This window comes from Euprymna scolopes, chromosome 22 (genome assembly GCF_053919585.1).
Source record: "Euprymna scolopes isolate OS-2025 chromosome 22, ASM5391958v1, whole genome shotgun sequence".
In the NCBI taxonomy this organism is placed as follows: Eukaryota; Metazoa; Mollusca; class Cephalopoda; order Sepiida; family Sepiolidae; genus Euprymna; species Euprymna scolopes.
Genome location: NC_136503.1, coordinates 35,266,899 through 35,287,741, shown reverse-complemented (window position 1 = coordinate 35,287,741; position 20,843 = coordinate 35,266,899). Strand labels below are relative to the sequence as shown.

The following is a 20,843-nucleotide window of genomic DNA, read 5'->3' as shown; positions in this document are numbered from 1 at the left end:
CTACAGCAGATGTGTTAACGGTTATATCTCATAGGATTAGCGAATCTCTCGATAAAGGCTTCCTTTCTAGGGCAATTGCTCTTGACATATCAAAGGCCTTTGATAAGGTATGGCATAAAGGACTATTTCACAAGATTTCCAGCTACAGTATAACTGGAAATGTTTTCTCAATTATTAAATCATTTCTCTTTGATAGGTTCATAAGAGTAGTGCTTGATGGGCAGAAACTAGAAGCTCTCAGTATTAATGCTGGAGTCCCTCAAGGGTTCATCCTGGGCCCAACTCTCTTCCTGATCTACATCAATGATCTCCCAAAACACATACTTAAATCATTCGTTGACATCTATGCTGATGACGATCTATGGCAACACATGAAAGGTTGTAAATGACAAAGTTCTCTCTGATTCTCTCTCCTCTGATCTTGAGCGCATGGTACAATGGGGGAAGAGGTGGCTGGTTACTTTTAATGCATCTAAAACCAAGCTTCCATCTTTACAGCATCAACGTTCTGATCCCCATCTGGCATCAATTGAAATGGATGGCTCTCGTCTTGAGGAGGCTCCATGTTTTGACAAGCTTCTGGGATTGATCTTTACTCCTGATCTGAAATGGAACACGTACACCAAATCTGTTGACAAGGCCGCTGAAAAAATGGTGGGATCCTTCTACCGCACCAGTAGATATCTTACTGCTGATACAATTCTCTATCTATATAAAAGCCAAGTACGTCCAAGGATGGAGTACTGCTGCCATATCTGGACAGGAGCTGCTAAAAACAGTCTATTCTGCTTTGACAGAGTACAAAATAGACTTCCTAGCCTAGTGAGGGATGCCCTGCAATCTCTCTCCCACAGAATAGACGTTGCGAGCCTGTCTTTATTTTATCATTATTTCCATGGCAAGTGCTCGTCTGAGCTCCAATCTCTGGTCCCCCCTTGCCAATCTTTCTTGAACAACACCCGTCTAGCTGAACCTACTGTCAGTAATTTCCCCCACTCTTTATCTGTACTTAAATCAAAACGTAGATTCCATGAACAAAGCTGCTTTCTTAGAAGTGCACGCCTGTGGAACTCTCTTCCGTTTGCCTGTTTCCCACCTGACTACAACTTGGATGTCTTCAAGTCCAACATAAACAAGTTCCTGATGAACCGCCCCCTTAAGTAAGACACTTTATCAGATCTCCATTACTAGCGATTACTATGATATTGTCCCATTGATTACTGTACACGCAATAACCTTTATCCCGAGTGGCTTCCAGGTCTTGATAAGTGGTGACTTCCTTGTAAAAAAAAAAAAAAAAGTATACTCTCAGACATAAGTAATTTTCTAGCATGGTAGAGAGAGCCCACCTTCTTTGCAGCAGCCCTGGCAATGCTCTCAATGTGTCTGTTCCGACTCATCTTCCATGTGAATGTTAAGCCGAGGTGTTTGAATGAAGTATTTTCCGGTAATGTATAATTAGCCATGGTTATTAGTGGTTGAGAATTTTTCTTGTAGTTATTAAAGGAAAGGAACTTAGTCTTGGTATTGAAATAAAAAATTACAAATCAACAAAATCAACACGAAATCAAATCTTACGAATTAAATTCTCTCTTTAATGAAAGGATTTTTTATTCAACTACATGAAAACCGTCGAGAACAGATGTTCATTTTGGTAAGTCCGCAATGTCGAAGTTTAGATCCACTATGTTTTAACTTTGGCGTATCACAAAGGTCGAGTAGCCTGTCTCGGTCTTCCACTTCGTCAATCGCATCGTCCAACAGATCCTGATGATCCAAGCAGGCCCGTTGCACTTTAAGGATCTGGATGTCCCTGTAAATCTGCAGGAATTGGCGGGCTAGATTCTCATCATGATGCCGTAATTGTACCTGAAAACACATCAACAGATTAAAATTTAAAAAAAAAAACAAATGACATTAAAAGAAAAATTAATAACTTTTTTTTCACATTATTATATGATTGTTATACTAAATCTCAACTAACAAGGCCCCATTATAGAATATTTTTATATAGAAAACTTTAATTCCAAAATGTAAAATAAGTTTATGGGCATTTTATACAATACACAACAAAATTAAAAAGTGGCCAAGAAACAAATGTATAACAAATAAATGTTATTAAAGGTTATTAAAGACAAGTTACTCATCTTCCTAGCTGGAGAATTTTCTAGTGTTTTAACTTATTTTAAAGCGTTTATTTAATTAAAAACAAGTAGTGTTAAGTATATATATATATATATATATATATATATATATATATATATATATATATATATATATATATATATATATATATACTAGCCTTTCAGCCCGGCATTGCCCAGGTGTTTGAAGGTGTATGTTGAGCAAAAAAAAAAAAAAGGCGGTCAATTTTTTTAACTTTGACCCCTATTATGACCCTTAACATTTATTGTTTTGGGCTCAAATCAAGTTATTAAGTAAGATCCATGCCCAAGGAACTTAGATCTAAAATTTCAAGTGTTTAGACCCAAAATTGGCGGAGGAGTTTGGTAGAGTTCTCAAAGGTCAAATCGTTGAACTTTAACCATTTAACAGCATAATTTCTGGCCGGAAATGGATTACAAAGATTTTCCAAAATCTCAGTACCCTGTATATCAAATTTTGAGTCTGTAGACTGAAAATTGACAGAGTTATTGCATAGGAAAATGTACACACACACACACACACACACACACACACACACACACACACACACGTTCACTTTTATATATATAATAGATATATATACTGCATAATCATGTTGACTCACCGGTTCTCATTGGGTCACCAAAGAAGCAACGTTGAGCCTGGTCAGTACCAGGTGGGTGAGCATTTAGAAAAGCAGTCACTGTTAAGTCGGAGGACGTCAAAAACCTTCTACCCTAATAGTTTCTTCCTTCAGACTGCTAGACTTTCGAACCCTGTCATAATTTCCTGCTTCTCTGACTGTATTAATATGCATAACTTTAAATGTAATATGAACAGACACCTCGCTGATGAACTCCCAACATGGTCCCCTGTAGATATGGTCCCAAATAATAACCCTTTCATTCGTCAAAATTTGTAATATATTCAAATAAAAAATTAATACCATCATTGTAGTTTTATAGAATGTTGTGTTTCTGAATTTTGGAGATGAGGATTGATAATTCGTATTGTTTCGATTATTCAGACTACTGTTCTCATCTTGAGGAGTGTTATTTGCACAACGTTTCAGCCGATGTAACCATTGAGCTTTTTCAGATGCGTCTTGTTGAAGTCACGAGTCTTTCTGTCAAACTCGGGAATCTGCATAGAATTTTGAATGAAATCCTTTACTTAATCCACTGGAGTAGAATATGCTTGTTGCACCAGCCATGACTATGTAGAAGTTCCAAGTAATTCGCAGTGGTATTTGGAGTGTCGTTTGCACTGAGGATCGAACCTTCAACATCGGGAAGTGTAACATTTACAACTGAATTTTACTAAATCCTTGCAGACAATTCTAAATATAATTATAACCAAGTATAAATTTTAGCAGCCTTTAAAACTATTTTTTCTAAATGTACAGTCTTACCACTTATCAATAAATATGATTATTTATTACTACATATTATCACTGCGCACACACACACACACACACAAACACACACACATATTTGTATATTTTAGCAGCAAGTCATTATTCAAGCACGTCTGATTGAACTCCAATCTAATAACGAAAAACAATAATAATAATAACACCACACTAAACAAAACTAATGTAGTGTATGAATTTATTTGTCCCTTCAAAGAATGTCTCCAAACCCACTCTAAAAACTCATACAAAGCATACATAGGCCACACCACAACAACTCTCCCAATGATTAACCTATCATTTAGCTGACAATAGTGCCATAAAATAACACCTAACATTCCATGATAAAAACTTACGATCGTCCAAGATTAGAAATATCTTAACTAACAATATTAAAATCTGATACCTTAACAATTTCACACAAAAACTAAAATTATTAGAAGCCTTACTAATTAAAAAAAAAAAACTACAGCAAAGCCTCTTTGGACTTGTGGGTCAGCGCCAAGTTCTACCCCCACACCTAGGGTCCACCACCGGCCACCTGATTGCACCTGGAGATCACCACACTCTTCAGCACATCCAGGTACATTTTGGTGTTGACTTTCAAGCCGACTTCGAAGATGCGAGGTGGCATAATGTGGCCCTCACTTGAAACCATACCAAAGACCATAACCATGGTTGGAAGCTTTGTTTTCATCACCCTGGGCACGTCCCTATTATTCATGGCAATCCAGAGATGCATTTTGAGAGTGTTGGCAATGGTCCTATTGTCATAATTTGGATCGGTAGAGAGCATGAGTTTTACAGAGATGCGTACACAACTGGCCAACTAGTAGATGGTCTATAACAACAAAAAGAAAACTGGTTTTCATCAAACAGAAATGAAATCATGTTATCTTTTCTAGGGCGACAATTTTATCATTCTACCCTGTGTGTGTATCTTTTATATATATATATACATTCTTATATAATAAAATGACTGCAAAAATTCCTCTCTGGACCAAAGAAGTATCGTAGGCTTGCAACAACAGACGCCACACACAAATACAATACATCTAGGCTAATAGCCACTATCTTATGTAGTTTTCGAACACCATTTTAGACAAATTCAGTCGAGAATGGTACATTACATCTGACGAGCAACACAATCACAATCACAACATCTTCAGAGGAAGGATTCCCTAATTTTTTTCTCTAAATATTTAGTCCTACCACTGCACCAGTTTACATCAGGACCAATTCTGTGATTACACCTATCATAACTGGCTCATAGATACATAGACATAACATAATCTTTCCAGTATTTGATTCATAAATAATAAAGTCTCCCTCTCCAAATTCCGTCCATTCTGTTTGGCTGCACTCTGATAGTTCTCATATTCCGGTATCCAGTTATTCGCTTTATAAATGAACGCTACTAACATTAAAATATGGCGTCACTAAGAGACATATTTTTGGTCCAGGATTCATGTTCATTTAATGCATAGGTAAGATACATAGGTTAGAGAGAAAATCATTGAACAATCTTAAAATAACCCATTAAATTGCTTTCTATTATAAAGTTTAAAATAGGATATCCCCTATAAGATTCTTATTTATCTTTTCCTAAACATAGACAAAAATAACAACTCCGATTTCTTTGTTGACGATGACGACGCCTTCTTCAAAACATCAACAAATCTGATTTCTTTTACCATGAGACACTACATTGGTGATGTTTCAAAACTATGCATTTCATATGTATTTATATATTGAAAAGTTTACCTCCTGAATATATGTGACTTTTATATTGAGATTTTTCTTTAACAAAAACAATACTGCCGCCAATGACTACACCTTTGTCAAAACATCAACAAATCTTAGTTCTTTTACCATAAAACACCCTGCATGCACACTGTTGCTGTTTCAAAACTGCGCATTACATATATACTTTTATATTAAGGAGTTTAGCTTGTGACTTTTATATTAAGATTTTAATATTTCCTGAAAACATAAAAAAAAACAATGACGACATCTTTGTCAACGACGACCTGTTTGTCAAAACTTCAGCAAAACTGAGTTCTTATACCATTTAAACACACTGTGTGTACATTGGTGATATTCCTATTTACTTTCTTCCCCACGAGAGCAGAGTTAGATAAAAGGTTGGTTTTTAATGTTGGGAAAATCCAGCTCCCCCAAAAAGGGCACTCTGTATACTCTGAACAAAAATAAAAATTGTCTCAGTCATGAAGGATTTTTTTCTCCACTGAGCGAGAACAGAAAAGGTGAAGTGTAGCCTCAGAACAGATACTACATTGTGATCTTGACCCACTGTGATGTTTTAAAACGACGCCTTTCATATGTATTTATATATTGAAGAGTTTAACTCCCAAATACTTGCGACTTTTATATTAAGATTTTTCCTAAAACCATAAAAAAACAGCGACGACATCTTTGTCATAACTAAATTGAAGGGGTTAGCTCCCAAATATTTTTGTGTTTTTTAAGAAAAATACGGAAGTTTATTAAACGGAATGAAACAAACTTAATTTTTGTCAACAGTTTTATTTACGATACATATTTCTTTTAATAAAATTCAATAATTTTTTCTTATCGGAATAAATTCACGGTACATTCATTTTATCCATGGGTGCCAGTGCCCATTATTATACTGGTCTGGTTGTGACACCCACTAACAACCGTAGTTTAATTGATTTCTTTTTACAAGTGGAGGCATACTTCAACCGTACAACGCCGATACACGGGTCTTGCTAGTATATATATATATATATATATATATATATATATATATGCAAATGATTTTTTTTCAGTTGACACTTCTATATTAATGTCGGAACAGGTTATTGTCATTTAAGTCAATAATACAACACATTTTGAAATTTTAATTTTTAATTTGCATAACTATTTTATAAACAGTCCATAATAAATTAATCTTTGGTGTTATTAATTTTATTCTTTAAAGCAGTGAGGTAATGAGATCTCATTACCTCACTGCTTTAAAAGACAGTTACCTTGGATTTTACCGCGCAATTTGGAACTAAACCTTTATATCCTTTTCATCAATTTCCTCTGCTATGTGACTTCTATTTAATCAATTTTTGATTATGATTTTCCATGTCTAACTGACTTTAGCAAATAGGGTGAATACCGTTATATCTATTTGCTAATATTTTCTCCTCTGAAGAGATGGTAGGCATCGAAACCCTATAGGATAAGGAGATAAAATTTCTAAAATATTCTTTGTCTTACTTGGAATAATAAAAAAATCCTTGATTTAAATAAAGGTTTTTTAGAATTTTATTGAATCACTATATATATATTGTATACATTTATATATATATATATATATATATATATATATATATATATATATATATATATATATATACATACATACATAGCATACTCCATATAGCTACTGTCCAATCCTGTTAAAATTCCATTCTAGCATATTTAAAGTATCATAATTATTGAATAATCCCCTGGTTAATCCCTTGGATAACCCTCTCTCTCCTCTCTCTAATATATGCCCCCTATAACAGATCCCCTAATATACCATTGCTAGATGTCACATCCATATCTTGTTACTTAATATAATCCCTCCTCTTCTGATGAAAAGCGTTATGCTTTGAAATGTCTGTCATAAAGAGCTTTCATAACCGCTACACACTGTATTGTATTCTCTTGTTTCAAACTGATTAATAAATCTATATACATTTTTTTAAATTTTCTTCCTTTGAAGATTGTACTGCTGGGTATGGGGAAGCCAAATCAGCTGCCAACATTACCCTGCTTTTTATTGAAACCAGCCGAGAGCTCTTTTTAGTATCCCTGTTTTTCCCTTAAGTGCAATTGTTTGGATCTCTTTCGCACTTGGTTCACCAGGAATATTAGTTAGGTAGGATTTCAGGTTCTTCTTCATAACCCCTGTGGCACCTATAATAACTGGTATGATTGGTATCTCCTTAAGATTCCAGTTTCCTTTTTTTTTCTTTTTTCTTTTCATATCATACATGAAACCTTGATATTTGGTCTGTTTCTCCCTTTCAGCTCTGTTCAGACCTCCATCATTAGGGACACTCACTTCAACCAAGGTTGCTACTCTCTCTGACTTATTCCATATAATTATGTCATGTTCCACAGCTGCATTTTCAAGGTAGGTGGCTGTAGGGATTACATGGTCGTATATCAGTATAAATTTTTCTGTTTTCAATATATTTTCCTCTTGTGTCTAATCTCCTCCTCCATCTTGAGCTTTTTATTATATCAAATATTCTCTATTTAAAGAATCCTTGTATACTTCTTTGATCCCCATTAAGCAACACGGAATTTCCATGCACAGGGTTTCTTTCCAAGAACTTTTCATTTGTGGAACATAATAGCACAGGACTGTTACTCTGCTGACTACAGCTTGATTGTCCTTAGTCCAATGCAACAACTAGTTATCAAGTCATCTTAAGTAATCAAATTCTATCAATTAATTATCTATCAATTAATCTATCCATTTAAACCTATCATTTCCAATCCTCTGATTATAATAATCATCATCTAAGTGACAATTTCACTTATTCTTCTCCTAAAGTGGCTTTTGGCCTTTGTAAGTAGCGACTCTCTTCTATATAAAAAATAGATGTAGTTAAACACGACACGCAAGGTTAAATAAAGCAAAATGACAGCGTTAGGTATGGTCACGTCTACGTCAGTAAAAAGACATTAACGTTAGAATAATATTGGTTGGATAATAGACCATTTTTGAATCATTGATGACACTCCCAGCCAGTTATAATAAACACTGCGCCTGTTCCTGACTTACATGTAAATCTGTGGATATTTTTGTAACAAAAAACTCAATTAAATGTTGAGTCAGAGAAATAATGGATTCAATTTTCACGTTGTTGGTTTAAGCCATGACTCAATATTTGTTTCATTAGAAAATTGTACAAACTCTATAATCAAATAGTGAAACAGAGAACTTGATTAATAAAACGAGTTTCTATTTATTTTCCTCCCCACAAGAGCAGGGTTAAACACAAGGTCGGTTCTTAATGTGAAAGGAAATCTAGCTCCCTTAAAAGGGGAACACTGGGATCTGTTTTTTTGGTTTTTTTTTTACTTAATCACTCCAAACAAAGCATAGTGCCATTGAGATGTGAGGGATTACTTTGAATTAGGATTAGATTTACAGGGGCATGCTAAGGGGGGAGTTGTACAGTGAAATGTTTGTTTGCATTACATTTAAATTCCTGCATATTGATTCAACAAGAGAAACAGGGAACAGAGAAGGAATTCCAAAGGCAAGCAATTCTGAGGGAAGAAGCTATTAAAGTAGAAAGTTTTCCGGCATCTGGGGGCCTCTACAGTGAAGAGGTGGGATTTTGCAACTTGTCAGATTGCTCAAGTGAAGGGGCACAAGAGCAGCAAGTTCGTCAGAGTACATTTATTCCGTTGAAGTATTTGTAAAACAAGCACCGAGATGAAACAGAGGCTGGAACTTTGCAGACAGTGTGGGACCTATTAGTTTAGAGGTTCTTTTTTGGACCCTGTTCAAGAGGGAGAGACTAGAGGTTGGTACAGAAACCCAAATGTGCAAAACTGCTACAGTCTAGAAAGATTTCTCATTCATCGACTGAGGACAGAAAAGATGAAGGATAGTATCAGAACAGATATTACACTTTGCGCCTAGCCAAAACGCTAGCATGAGTCTTTCTCTTTATTTGTTCTCTATAAACATGGAAAGTCCTGAGTGAATTTTAACTACATTTAATACTTAGATGACAAACTGCTCAGCAGGGATATCTTTTTCCCTTGACCCTACAATCAACAGAGTCTTTGCCATTCTTAAAATGGTATTTTCCCTGTTGATTGCGGTATATTACTGATCTTGTGCAAGCTTTTCCTGTTCTCTTTAAGAAGAGGTTAGTTTACTGCTAATCGCCTGAGTCGTTTCTAGCGGGGAATGCTCACGGAGCTGTCCAGGCATTTTTTGTAGGTCAGGTTGCTCCTCCTTTGGGGCGCTGGCTCTTCACTCCTACTTTCTGACCCTTGTGTCTCATCTTGCTATGGGAAATAGATACTAGTAAACTGAAACCTCTTGAAAAATTGAAAAGAATGTTTTTTTAATATATTTTTTTAATAATGTGAGATTTTGATGTTCAAGCCATGTGCTGAGAAATGTAACATTTAGAGTTTACTAGCAGAGTGACCCGACGTTGCCCGGGATTGAATGATGATCAACAAATGTTTCACATCCCCATATTTTTATTGTTATCAAAATCGGTGAAATCGCTCATTTTTCAATCAAATCGATTGATTGTCTTCTCTAGTTTAGGACCCATCACAATGCACCAGGAGGAAGCTCACATGCCTTTCCACGGTAACTATGTCCAGAATATATTGTAGTCTACATTGCACTCTAGAGAACCTACTTTTAATTTTATAAAAATTATTTTTTATATATAATGGCTTGAATTAATGCTTAAAATGCAAAAGTCAAGTATCATACTTCAATTGTGCTCTAAAGAGAAGCATTCATTTCGAATGCGCCCCTTTCATATCATAGAACCTACTGTTTTTATATGCCTGACCTTAGTGCTTGTGTGGTGATAATGGCTTAAATTTAAGTTTAAAATGAAAAAAAATCAAGTATCATCGGACAATTGAGGTTTAAACAGAAACATTCATTTCTAATGCTTCCCTGTCATATCAAAGAACCTACTGTTGATTTTATATGTTGAGCCTTTCGATTTGTGTGGTAATAAAACTTCTCAAATGCACTTGTGATGTTAGGCTGTGTAAGGTGTTAACCTTGATCAAAATCGCCTGTTCCTTCTTTCATTGGATTATTTTGATTATCGATTATTGATACTTATCAAAGATATTCGGATTTAAAATCTATCTAAGCACATAAAGTACTTTTGTGTGAAATTTTATAAAAATCAACCCAGCTGTTTTTGAGTCCATAGCGAACAAACTCACACCCACAGAGACAAAGTTTATTTTTATATACAAGGGCCCGACAATATTTTTCGGACACTTTAGTATTCCAAGTACCAAAGAGTGGCGAGATTCCTTCAATAGAAAAGCATAAACATATAAAGACAATACCTGTAATAAAAATGGAAGAAAATCAATTAAGTAAGAAAAAATATTTAATTTTCATCATTTTTTACAAAACACATGCAACATTATTTTTTGGACATCGTTGAAAAACTGTTAATAGTTTGCAATATCACCTTTCTTCTCAATAACTTTTATCAATCTCTCTCCATAATGATCAAACATATGCACAATAACATCTCTACATTTTTCTATTAGTTGTTTTCTGGCATCTAATATTCGTTCCCATAGTTGAGCCTCTTTCATTATTTCAGGTCCATCATAGACATGTTGCGCAAGCATTTCCCAAACATTTTCCATTAAATTTTGATCTGGGCTTTTTGCAGGCCATTCCAAAGTAGTCTTTAGCCATCCATTCTTTCATGAGTTTTGACACATGGATGCTGCAATTGTCTTGCTGTAGAACAAAATGATTCCCCATCTCTCTTCTTATCCTTGATAGGACTTTCTCATCCAGCAACTATTTGTAGCTTTCACTGTCCTATCGTCCTTTCAGCCACTCCAACCATATATTTCCATTAGCAAAGATCATACCCCAGACCATAACTCCTCCTCCTCCTCCTCCCATCTGTCATTTGTTCTGTACAACTGGCTCACCCCTTTTCAACAAAGTACACCATTCAGCGGGGCCCATCAAACTTGAAACGCTTCTCATCAGTAAATATAACCTTCTTAAAGTCAACATACTTTGTTAACCACCTTTTAGCACTCTTTAGTCTTGCTCCTTTGTGTTTCTTTGTTAGTGTAATTTTTTCTTAGCCTTTGCATACTTCAAACCAATCCTATGCAGCGTTCTTTGTACTGTTTGGACGTTTACATCCAATTCACATTTCTCCTTCACTTTTCTTGCTGTAATTTTTCTCCAGATGTCAAAAGCCGTGTCACGGTCCTTTTCATTCTTCTTTCAGTCCTCTTGCTAACTGATCTTTTCCATCCTCTCTTCTTTTTCCACTCGGAGTTTGTCTTCAGCATGTATTCGACCGTTGATTTTGACAGCTTCAAATCCATAGTGATCCTTCTGATGCTGAGACCATCTTCCCACTTCTTCTGTGCCAAACAAACGACTTCTTTTGAATGCATTTTACCTCATTAAACTTAATTGCTTTGCCAGTAGAATAGAACAGATAATTGATTCTAATGATGACAGCTAAGTGTACAAGCAGAAAATTTGCATACAGCAACATATACATGAACATAGCTCTTAATAAAATAGGATTTTTTCTCATGTCCGAAAAATAGTGTCACGCAAGTTTTTGCAAAAATCACAAAAATCTAAAATTATCAAAGCCAAACTAAAAAAAATGATTACACTAGTAGTGGATTTTCATTCCTCAAGTGCGTACTGACAATCGCAAAAGTTTTTGGCACTAGTAACCACATTGAAGTACTTTTTTCAAAGTGTCCGAAAAATATTTTTCCTGTAATAGTAGAGATAGAGAGAGAGATATTGAATTGAGGCAAGTTTTACAATCAGTTAATAGAGATCGTTTTAATAGCTGTTAACACTTCAATGTCATTGCTCATAGAAAATTTTATTATGAAAAAATTCTAACCTGGGTTTAAGTAGGGATTCTCTAAGAAATAATCTCAATTGAAATAAACATTTGCTTTTGTATATTTAAAGTTGCTGTCTCTTCATTTATGGGAAATTTGTTAATAATTGTCAAATTTATTAATTAACTAACTGTGATTCTTCATATTTGATACTGATTTCTTAATATTTGATACTTAATATTTGATACTAACATTTGATACTAATATTTGATACTAATTTATTAATTAGCTAACTGTGATTCTTAATATTTGATACTAATTTCTTAATATTTGATACTTAATATTTGATACTAATATTTGATACTAATTTATTAAATAGCTAATTGTGATTCTTAATATTTGATATGTAAAGCACAAAACTGATTTCATAGGGGAGTTTTCCCTTTTGTTTTTAAATGTTACATCAATTATCTTAGAAAATTTATATCACGTCTAGTAAAATATTCCAGTTGTGCAATTGCCTCATCTCTTATAGAGATATGTTAAATCGGTAAAGATACTAAAAAAAAACAAAAAAACAAATGAAATAAACATAAATTTAGAGTGACTGAATAATGTGGTAATATTGACTTCGGCAGGAAGGGATAATTTTTGAAAACAAACACTAACTTAAAAATCGATTTAAAAATATTCTAATCTGAAAAAAAAAAAAAAAAAAATTTGCTTGAGCAGCAAAAATCTGAATATTACTTTAAAAAGAAATTAATCAACAGACATTTGAATGGGTCATTTGGATTATTCGAACTATTCTTCTCATCTTAGGTGTAATTCGTGTTGGTTGATGAAACCTCCGACCTTCTTTGGATGTAGCTTATCAAATTCTGGAATCTTTTTGTCTCAATAGTGTGATAGTGTGTGTGTGTATATATATATATATATATATATATATATATATATATATATATATATATATATATATATATATATATATATAGTAAGTTATAAAATATATATGGCGATTAAGCTACACTGAATATTCCGTGTTTCATCCACTCTAGGACTCTTCAGGCGGAATATTCAGTGTAGCTTAATCGCCATATATATTTTATAACTTACTAGCTCTACCTACATATTGAGCACTGTTGAAGTAAATACTTAAAGTTTACACATAAATTTATACTTTCGTATATTAATTTATGTGAGTAAATGAAGTATATATATATATATATATATATATATATATATATATATATATATATATATATATATATATATATATATATACGGCATAATCAGATTGACATGCAAGTTCTTGTCAGATCACCAAAGTTAAGACACTTTGAGCCTAGTTAGTACCAGCTGAGTGACCATTTGGGAATTCTAGGCACTGTATGCACATCCACTTATCTCGGCATTTGTTTCCAGTCGTCCTGTACATACACTTCACTTGCCACTGGTATTTAACAATGTTGACTTAGGAGAGGTGTGGTTGGAGATTGTGCATCTCCTGCAGATACACCTACATGGGTATCCATAGTCTGTCAAAAACTGAAGGAGCCTGTATATATATATATATATATATATATATATATATATATATATATATATATATATATAAAATGTATATATATATATATATATATATATATATATAGGTTTAAAAGAACTCTCTTTTCTGTCATATATATATATGGCAGAAAAGAGAGTTCTGTTCAACCCAATACATCTTTCCATCTTCATCATTTGGATTTTAGAAAAAAGGGAAAAAGAAAGGAGGAATTATGCCTCTTCAATTTGAAGTTATTTTTCTAAATTGACGTGAACACTAGACTATTTCAATTAAAAGTCAAATATGAACAGGTAAAATTATAGAAGAATAAAAACCAATTAAATGAGGTATAGTTTGTTTAAACAGTTACATTAAATTTAGCTTAAATTTGCAGTTTTTGAAAAAATTACAAGTGCGGACTTTCTTTTTGGCGCCTATATATATATATATATATATATATATATATATATATATATATATATATATATATATATATATCTTTAAGTAATAACAACTTGAGGAAGATGAGTCAGTTTATGTCAAGCTTTCATAATAAAATGAACCCCCGTTTAAAACTCGAACAAAACAATATAAAAAAAATTATCTGAAAAAGTTGTGTTTAATCGATAAGAATCTTTAGATTAAAAAGAAATTAAATAACAAAAATGTTAGAGAGTGGAGAATTAATTTGTTGTATATGACAGACCCCAACTGCTTCCACACACCCTGTATTTTAATCAGAAACTTTTGCACCAGGAAATTTTTCCCTCAATCCCAAAATTAACAGAATCTAGACCAGCGTTTTCCAAACTTCAAAACACCATGGCGCACCTGAGTAGGGCAAAGGTTTTTCACAGAGCACTAACAAAATAATTTCTGAAATAAATATGAAAAACATCAATTTCAAATTATAACTTATACTTGTTCATTAGTTGTTTCTGTTTGTGATTTTACTATATTTTCGTGTTTACAACCATTTTTTGTTTTTGATTAATCAAAAATTGTTGCATTTTTTGTTAATTTATTTTTTATTTACTTTTTCATGAATCATCCTGAAACTCTTTGCATCTATAATTTTATGTATCATATCTCTTTCAAGTAAAAAAGATTAATAATTAAATGTCTGCAATTATTTGATTTTTCCATATAAAGCATTTGGTCTTCTTTAAGAAAGGGCTTACAGAGACCCTCAGCCTCATTCACGGAGTCCCAGGACTCCATGGAGCCCACTTTGGGAAACTGGTCTAGACCATTTGTGTAAGGACCTTTTTCCTGTTGATTGTGATGTAAAAGTTGGTCCTGTACAGTTCTAGGAAGTCTACTGTCTCAGAGGACCGTTTCCAATTCAACTTTCCGACACGTGTGTCCCATTTTTCACTGTGTGAGAAAAATGAATAACTTCATCAACTTGTTAAAATTCACAGATAATTTTAAACTGGCAGGGATGGTCATGTTCATTGACAGGATATAAAAACTTTTAAATTTTCAAGATTCAAGTGTCAATTAAGTTAAGGGTAAGAGTGAGGAGGAGGAGAACACTAATAAAAAAAAATAATGGTTTCAGTATTCTAATGATGGGTCAATGAAGAAGAGTCAAGAGTTCTTTGGAGAACAAGGAGTTCCTCTGCCACAAATGAGCCTGCAAGCCCTGCCAAGGAAAGAGGAGCGCCATATCATGTCTGATAGTAAAGAGCCTAGAAAAATCTTCTTTACTAATGATTAGTCTATAGGGAAGAAGCATGAATCATCATCGTTACGAAATTAAAATATTCATTGACTCCTCTTTTTCAATTAATTGGCATCAACTTTTAGAGAATCACTTCTTTTTTTTTTCCGGAAGTGACAAATTAATTAGCAATTTATGAAGTACCCTTCACCTTTATATATATATATATATATATATATATACTAGCAGAGAGACCCGACGCTGCCTGGAACTGAATGTTGATCAACAAATGTTTCATACTCCCATATTTTTATTGTTATCAAAAACAGTGAGATCGCCGATTTTTTAAAACAAATCAATTGAATGCCTGCTCTAGTTGAGGACCCATCGTGGTGCACTGGGAGGAAGCTTCACATACATCACCACAGTGACTTAGTCGACAATACATTGTAGTTTACATTGCAATATAGAGAACCTACTGTTGATTTTATAAAATTATTTTTTATATTAATGGCTTGAATTAAAGTTTAAAATGAAAAGTCAAGTATCATGCTTCAACAGAAACATTCATTTTTGAACACGCCCCTGTCATATCAAAGAACCTATTATTGATTTTATATGCCTGATCTAACCGCTTGTGTGGTGTTAATGGCTTGAATTTAAATTTAAAATGAAAAAGTCAAGTATAATGGCGCAATTGTCCTTTAAAAAGAAACATTGACTTCGAACACACCCCTGTCATATCAAAGAACCTACTGCTGATTTTATATGTCAGGCTTTTCGGCTTGTGTGATAATAAAACTTCTCAAATGCACTTGTGATGTTAGGCTGTATAAAGTGTTAACTTTGATCACAATCGCTTGTTTCTTCTTTAATCGGATTTTTTCGGTTGATTATTGATACTTATCAAACACATTCCAATACAAAACCTATCTAAGAACACTGCCAGGTACATGAAGTACTTTCATCTAAAATTTCATAAAAATGGGTTCAGCTGTTTTTGAATCCATAGCGAATGAATTCTCTCACACAGACACAGATACACATAAACAAATTTCCTTTCATATAATAGTAGAGTTTATATATATATATATATATATATATATATATATATATATATATATATATATATATATATATATAGTAAGTTATAAAATATATATTGCGATTAAGCTACACTGAATATTCCTTCACTCTAAGATTCTTCAGGCTTATGCGCATAAGCCTGAAGAATCCTAGAGTAGATGAAACGCGGAATATTCAGTGTAGCTTAATCGGCGTATACATTTTATAACTTACTAACTAGCTCTACCTACGTATTGAGCACTTTTGAAGTAAATACTTAAAGTTTACGCATAAATCTATACTTTCGTATATTAATTTTATGTGAGTAAATTAAGTAGTTATATATATATATATATATATATATATATATATATATATATATTTATATATATATATATATATATATATATATATATATATATATATATATATATATATATGAAAAGAAATATGAATTCCTTGAACAGTTTTGGACCACTTTATGTCCCCTAAAAATCAAAATATAATGCTATTATACCTTATGTTTAGAATCCTTATTCTCATTTTGATCAAAATGATTTTGATTCTAGAAAATCTTTAAATTTAAGGTTTAAAGAGTATTAAGAAGAAACTGAAATTCAGGGAATATTGCTTAATTAATGTCTAATGACTCTGGATCAAGATCAGTCTGAAATATTTGAATTTTCAAATGGGAGGTTGTACCCATACTATCATGGTTGCCGAAAGTAAAGAAGGCTGATGCACATGACAGCGTGACGTCATTAACAGATCCACTTGTAGGTATATGGTCTAGGCTATCAGCAGTAATTTCGTCTAGTTTTCAGTTTGCTGTCTAACATGGTGTATTCTTGCATTGTTCTAAATTTCCAGGGAAATTATCCAAAAGGCCTCAAAGTACATATATTTTCTTTTCTTAAATTTTCTCAATTTGGATACGTGCCATTAGAAGGGAAAATTTTATTCCAACCAAATATAGTAAAGTAAGTAATGTTATTTGTTAATAATTAAATGTGTATTTAATTAGAACTGTATTCAAGTACTTTCATAGCATTTAATAACATTGTTAATATAAATTAAAGAAAAAATTCTATTTATTGCTAATACAGCAAATATTATGTTGATATTTTTAACTGTTGATTTTCTTATAAGGCTAAAAAGTCTCTCAGGAATGTTGAAAATTTGATTCAATCTTGTTTTAGTTTTAAAATTATAAACAAATAATTTTTACATGAGAATAATTGTCAAAATGTCTTTTTAATCATAAATAAACCCTTTCATTGAGTATTTCCAAATATTTTAAAGTTCTATGTTTTTTCTAAAGTCGGTTTGAAAATTATTCACCACGCGGCTATTAATGAAATTAGCTGTGACTGAACGTTATATATTACAAGTGATTGTTTCTTTTTAGAATTATAAACAAATAATTTTTACATGAGATTATTTGTCAAAAATATATTTTTTTTAATTTATTTACTTGCCTCCCCACGAGGGTACAGTTAGACACAAGGTCGGTTTTTAATGTGGGGAAATCTAGCTCCCCAAAGAGGGGCACTCAGGATAGGAACAAAAAAAAGATAAAAATTGTCTCACCCATGAAGGATTTCTCCTCCACTGACCGAGGACAGAACAAATGAAATGTAACATCAGAACAGATACTACACTGTGATTATTATTATTATTATTATTATTATTATTATTATTATTATTGTAAATGTTTGTTTACTATCTTTTCTTAGATTTTAACAATAGTTTACATTATGGTATGAATGCTTTCTTTAATTATGTTTTTAGGTATGTTGCCCTGCTCTGCGGATGTAATAAAGGAGAAGTTAAGATTCGATGATAAAACGTTGTGAAATAAACATGCAAGATGAGAACATTCGTCCAAATAATCTCTAAAGTTCCAAAAAATAACATTCAACCCATGTGATTTTTCTCTACATTAAATTTAAAAAAATATTTCTGCACTAGTAACTTTCATTGTTTGTTTGTATTTAAATTATTTGTTTGATTTCAATTTTTTGTATTTTATCGTTTGTTTTCATTCTTAAAATTATTTATCGTTTGTTTTCACTTTTAAAATTATTCATCTTTGGTGTTTAATGTTTTTTAATTTGTTTCCTGAATTTATAATTCAGTTTTATCAGTATTAAATTGTATATTGCTTTAAAATTACTTAATTTTACATAGATAATATTTACATTTTATATTGAATAAAGTTCAGTTTCAGTATTAATCGAACTGCGTTCCTTTTTCTTTTTAAAAAATGTTTTATTGCTCTTTTTCAAATGGCCCTCATATAGTACTGACAGTCTGGCAAATCTTACCTACATTTCTTGCTGGCATTTTTCAGTTAACAGGCCGTCTTCTTACTCTCAATGACCGTGAACCTTTTAAAATACTTTAATGAAATTGAAATTCGAGGAACATTTATTAATTGATAACCAATACCTGTTGATAACATTTCACAAAAATTAGAGGTATTTGACTTTTCATAAAGGATTTCCACACACTTTTTACCTTTTTTACATAAACCTAAATTAAACGAAATATATCCCATATTTGGACACTACAAGCCTAACAGTTGTATTCGAAAATTCATAATGATCGATTAACTAGCTTAAGATTGTAATCCTGTACATACTAATATATACAAATATGAACGTACACTTATATATATACATATGACAGAGTACCACAAAATTATTTTGGGTGGTCATGGCTGTGCAAAAGCCACGCACACACACTTTGCCTATGTTGCTTCCACTGTGGCTCAATAAAGATGAGAGGCAGCCTCCACGATGCAGGTTACATCGACCTGCCGGGTCTTTGATTCACCAAAAACCCACCTTGCCACCTGTCCGACAGGCGTTGTCCTGCTCTGCTGATGCTTTTCGTTCTGCTGTTAGGATCTTATTGGCTTTATTTCAGGGTTTTCCATCACCTAGCCTTTGTCTAAAGAGGCAAGCCCTACAAGGCAGCAGGGGAAGTCAGATTGTACCGTCTGACTTCTCGGTATATATATATATGCATGAAGCTAGTTGGCCATTGACCCCAAAAGGGATTAACCCGCCCTTTGAAAGGTCTTGTTTTTAATCCTTTTGGGTGACTACACCTTGGAAAACCTCATCAGTACGCCCTGCATTTAAGAATTCAGGTGATAGGTCATCTCCCTCTCACTACAGACCAATAAGTCTCCTGTGTGTCATGAGTAAGTTGCTGGAATCCATATTAAATAAAGAAGTAGTCAAACACTGCAGCAGAAATAACCTTCTTAGTGACATGCAATATGGTTTCCACTCTGCTAGATAAACAGCAGATGTGCTAATGGTTATATCTCATAGGATTAGTGAATCTCTCGAAAAAGACTTCCTTTCTAAGGCAATTCCTCTTGACATATCAAAGGCCTTTGATAGGGTATGACATAAAGGCCTACTTCACAAGATTTCCAGCTACAGTATAGCTGTAAATGTCTCTTCAATTATTAAATCATTTCTCTCTGATACGCTCATAAGAGTAGTGATTTTCCTGATCTACATCAATGATCTCCTAAAACACATACTTAGATCATTCGTTGACATCTATGCTGATGACACAACCATCTATGGTAACACATCAAAGGCCGTAAATGACCAAGTTCTCTCTGATTCTCTCTCTTGAGCACGTGGTACAATGGGGGAAGAGGTGGCTAGTTACTTTTAATGCAAGGTTCTACTGATCTGGTATCAATTGAAATGGATGTGGCTCATCTTGGGGAGGCTCCATGTTTTGACAAGCTTCTGGGCTTGATCTTTACTCTTGATCTGAAATGGAACACGTACATCAAATCTGTTGCCAAGGTCGCTGGAAAAATGGTGAGATCTTTCTACTGCTCCAGTAGATATGTCACTGCTGATGCAATTCTTTATCTATCTAAGAGCCAAGTACATCCAAGGATGGAGTGTTGTGTCCACATCTGGGCAGGAGCTGCTAGAAGCAGCTTATTCTGCCTGGAAAGAGTCCAAAATAGACTTCGTAGCTTAGTGGGAGACGCCCTTTTCTCTTCCTTGCAACCTCTTTCCCACAGATGCCACTCAAGGATAAGGGTTATTGAGTGTACAGTAGTCAATAGGACAATGTCGTAGTAATCGTTAGTAGTGGAAATTTGGTAGATTGGATAACTTAAGGGGACAGTTCATCAAGAATTTGTTTACATTGGACTTGAAGATAACCAAATTATAATCAGTTGGAAAACAGGCAAACGGAAGAGAGTTTCACAAGCGTTCAGTTCTAAAAAAAAAAGCTTTGTTCATGGAATCTATGTTTTGGTTTAGGCACAGATAAAGAGTGGGAGGAATTATTGACAGTGGTTTCAGCTAGTTTCAGTGGTTTCAGCAATTCTATTTTGGGTGTCA

The 20,843-nt window shown here is 33.3% G+C and overlaps 1 protein-coding gene across 1 annotated transcript in view; it reads right to left on the bottom strand.

Annotated features, from left to right (window-relative positions):
• Window positions 1-1,574: 1,574 nt before the first annotated feature.
• LOC145243964 (uncharacterized) overlaps window positions 1,575-20,843 on the bottom strand; it is a 28,355-nt gene continuing 9,086 nt past the window's right edge. Inside the window, exon 2 of the mRNA XM_080107093.1 lies at window positions 1,575-1,869. Coding sequence (XP_079963219.1) covers window positions 1,615-1,869 — 255 coding nt within the window. The 3' untranslated portion in view covers window positions 1,575-1,614. The remainder of the gene's footprint in view (window positions 1,870-20,843) is intronic.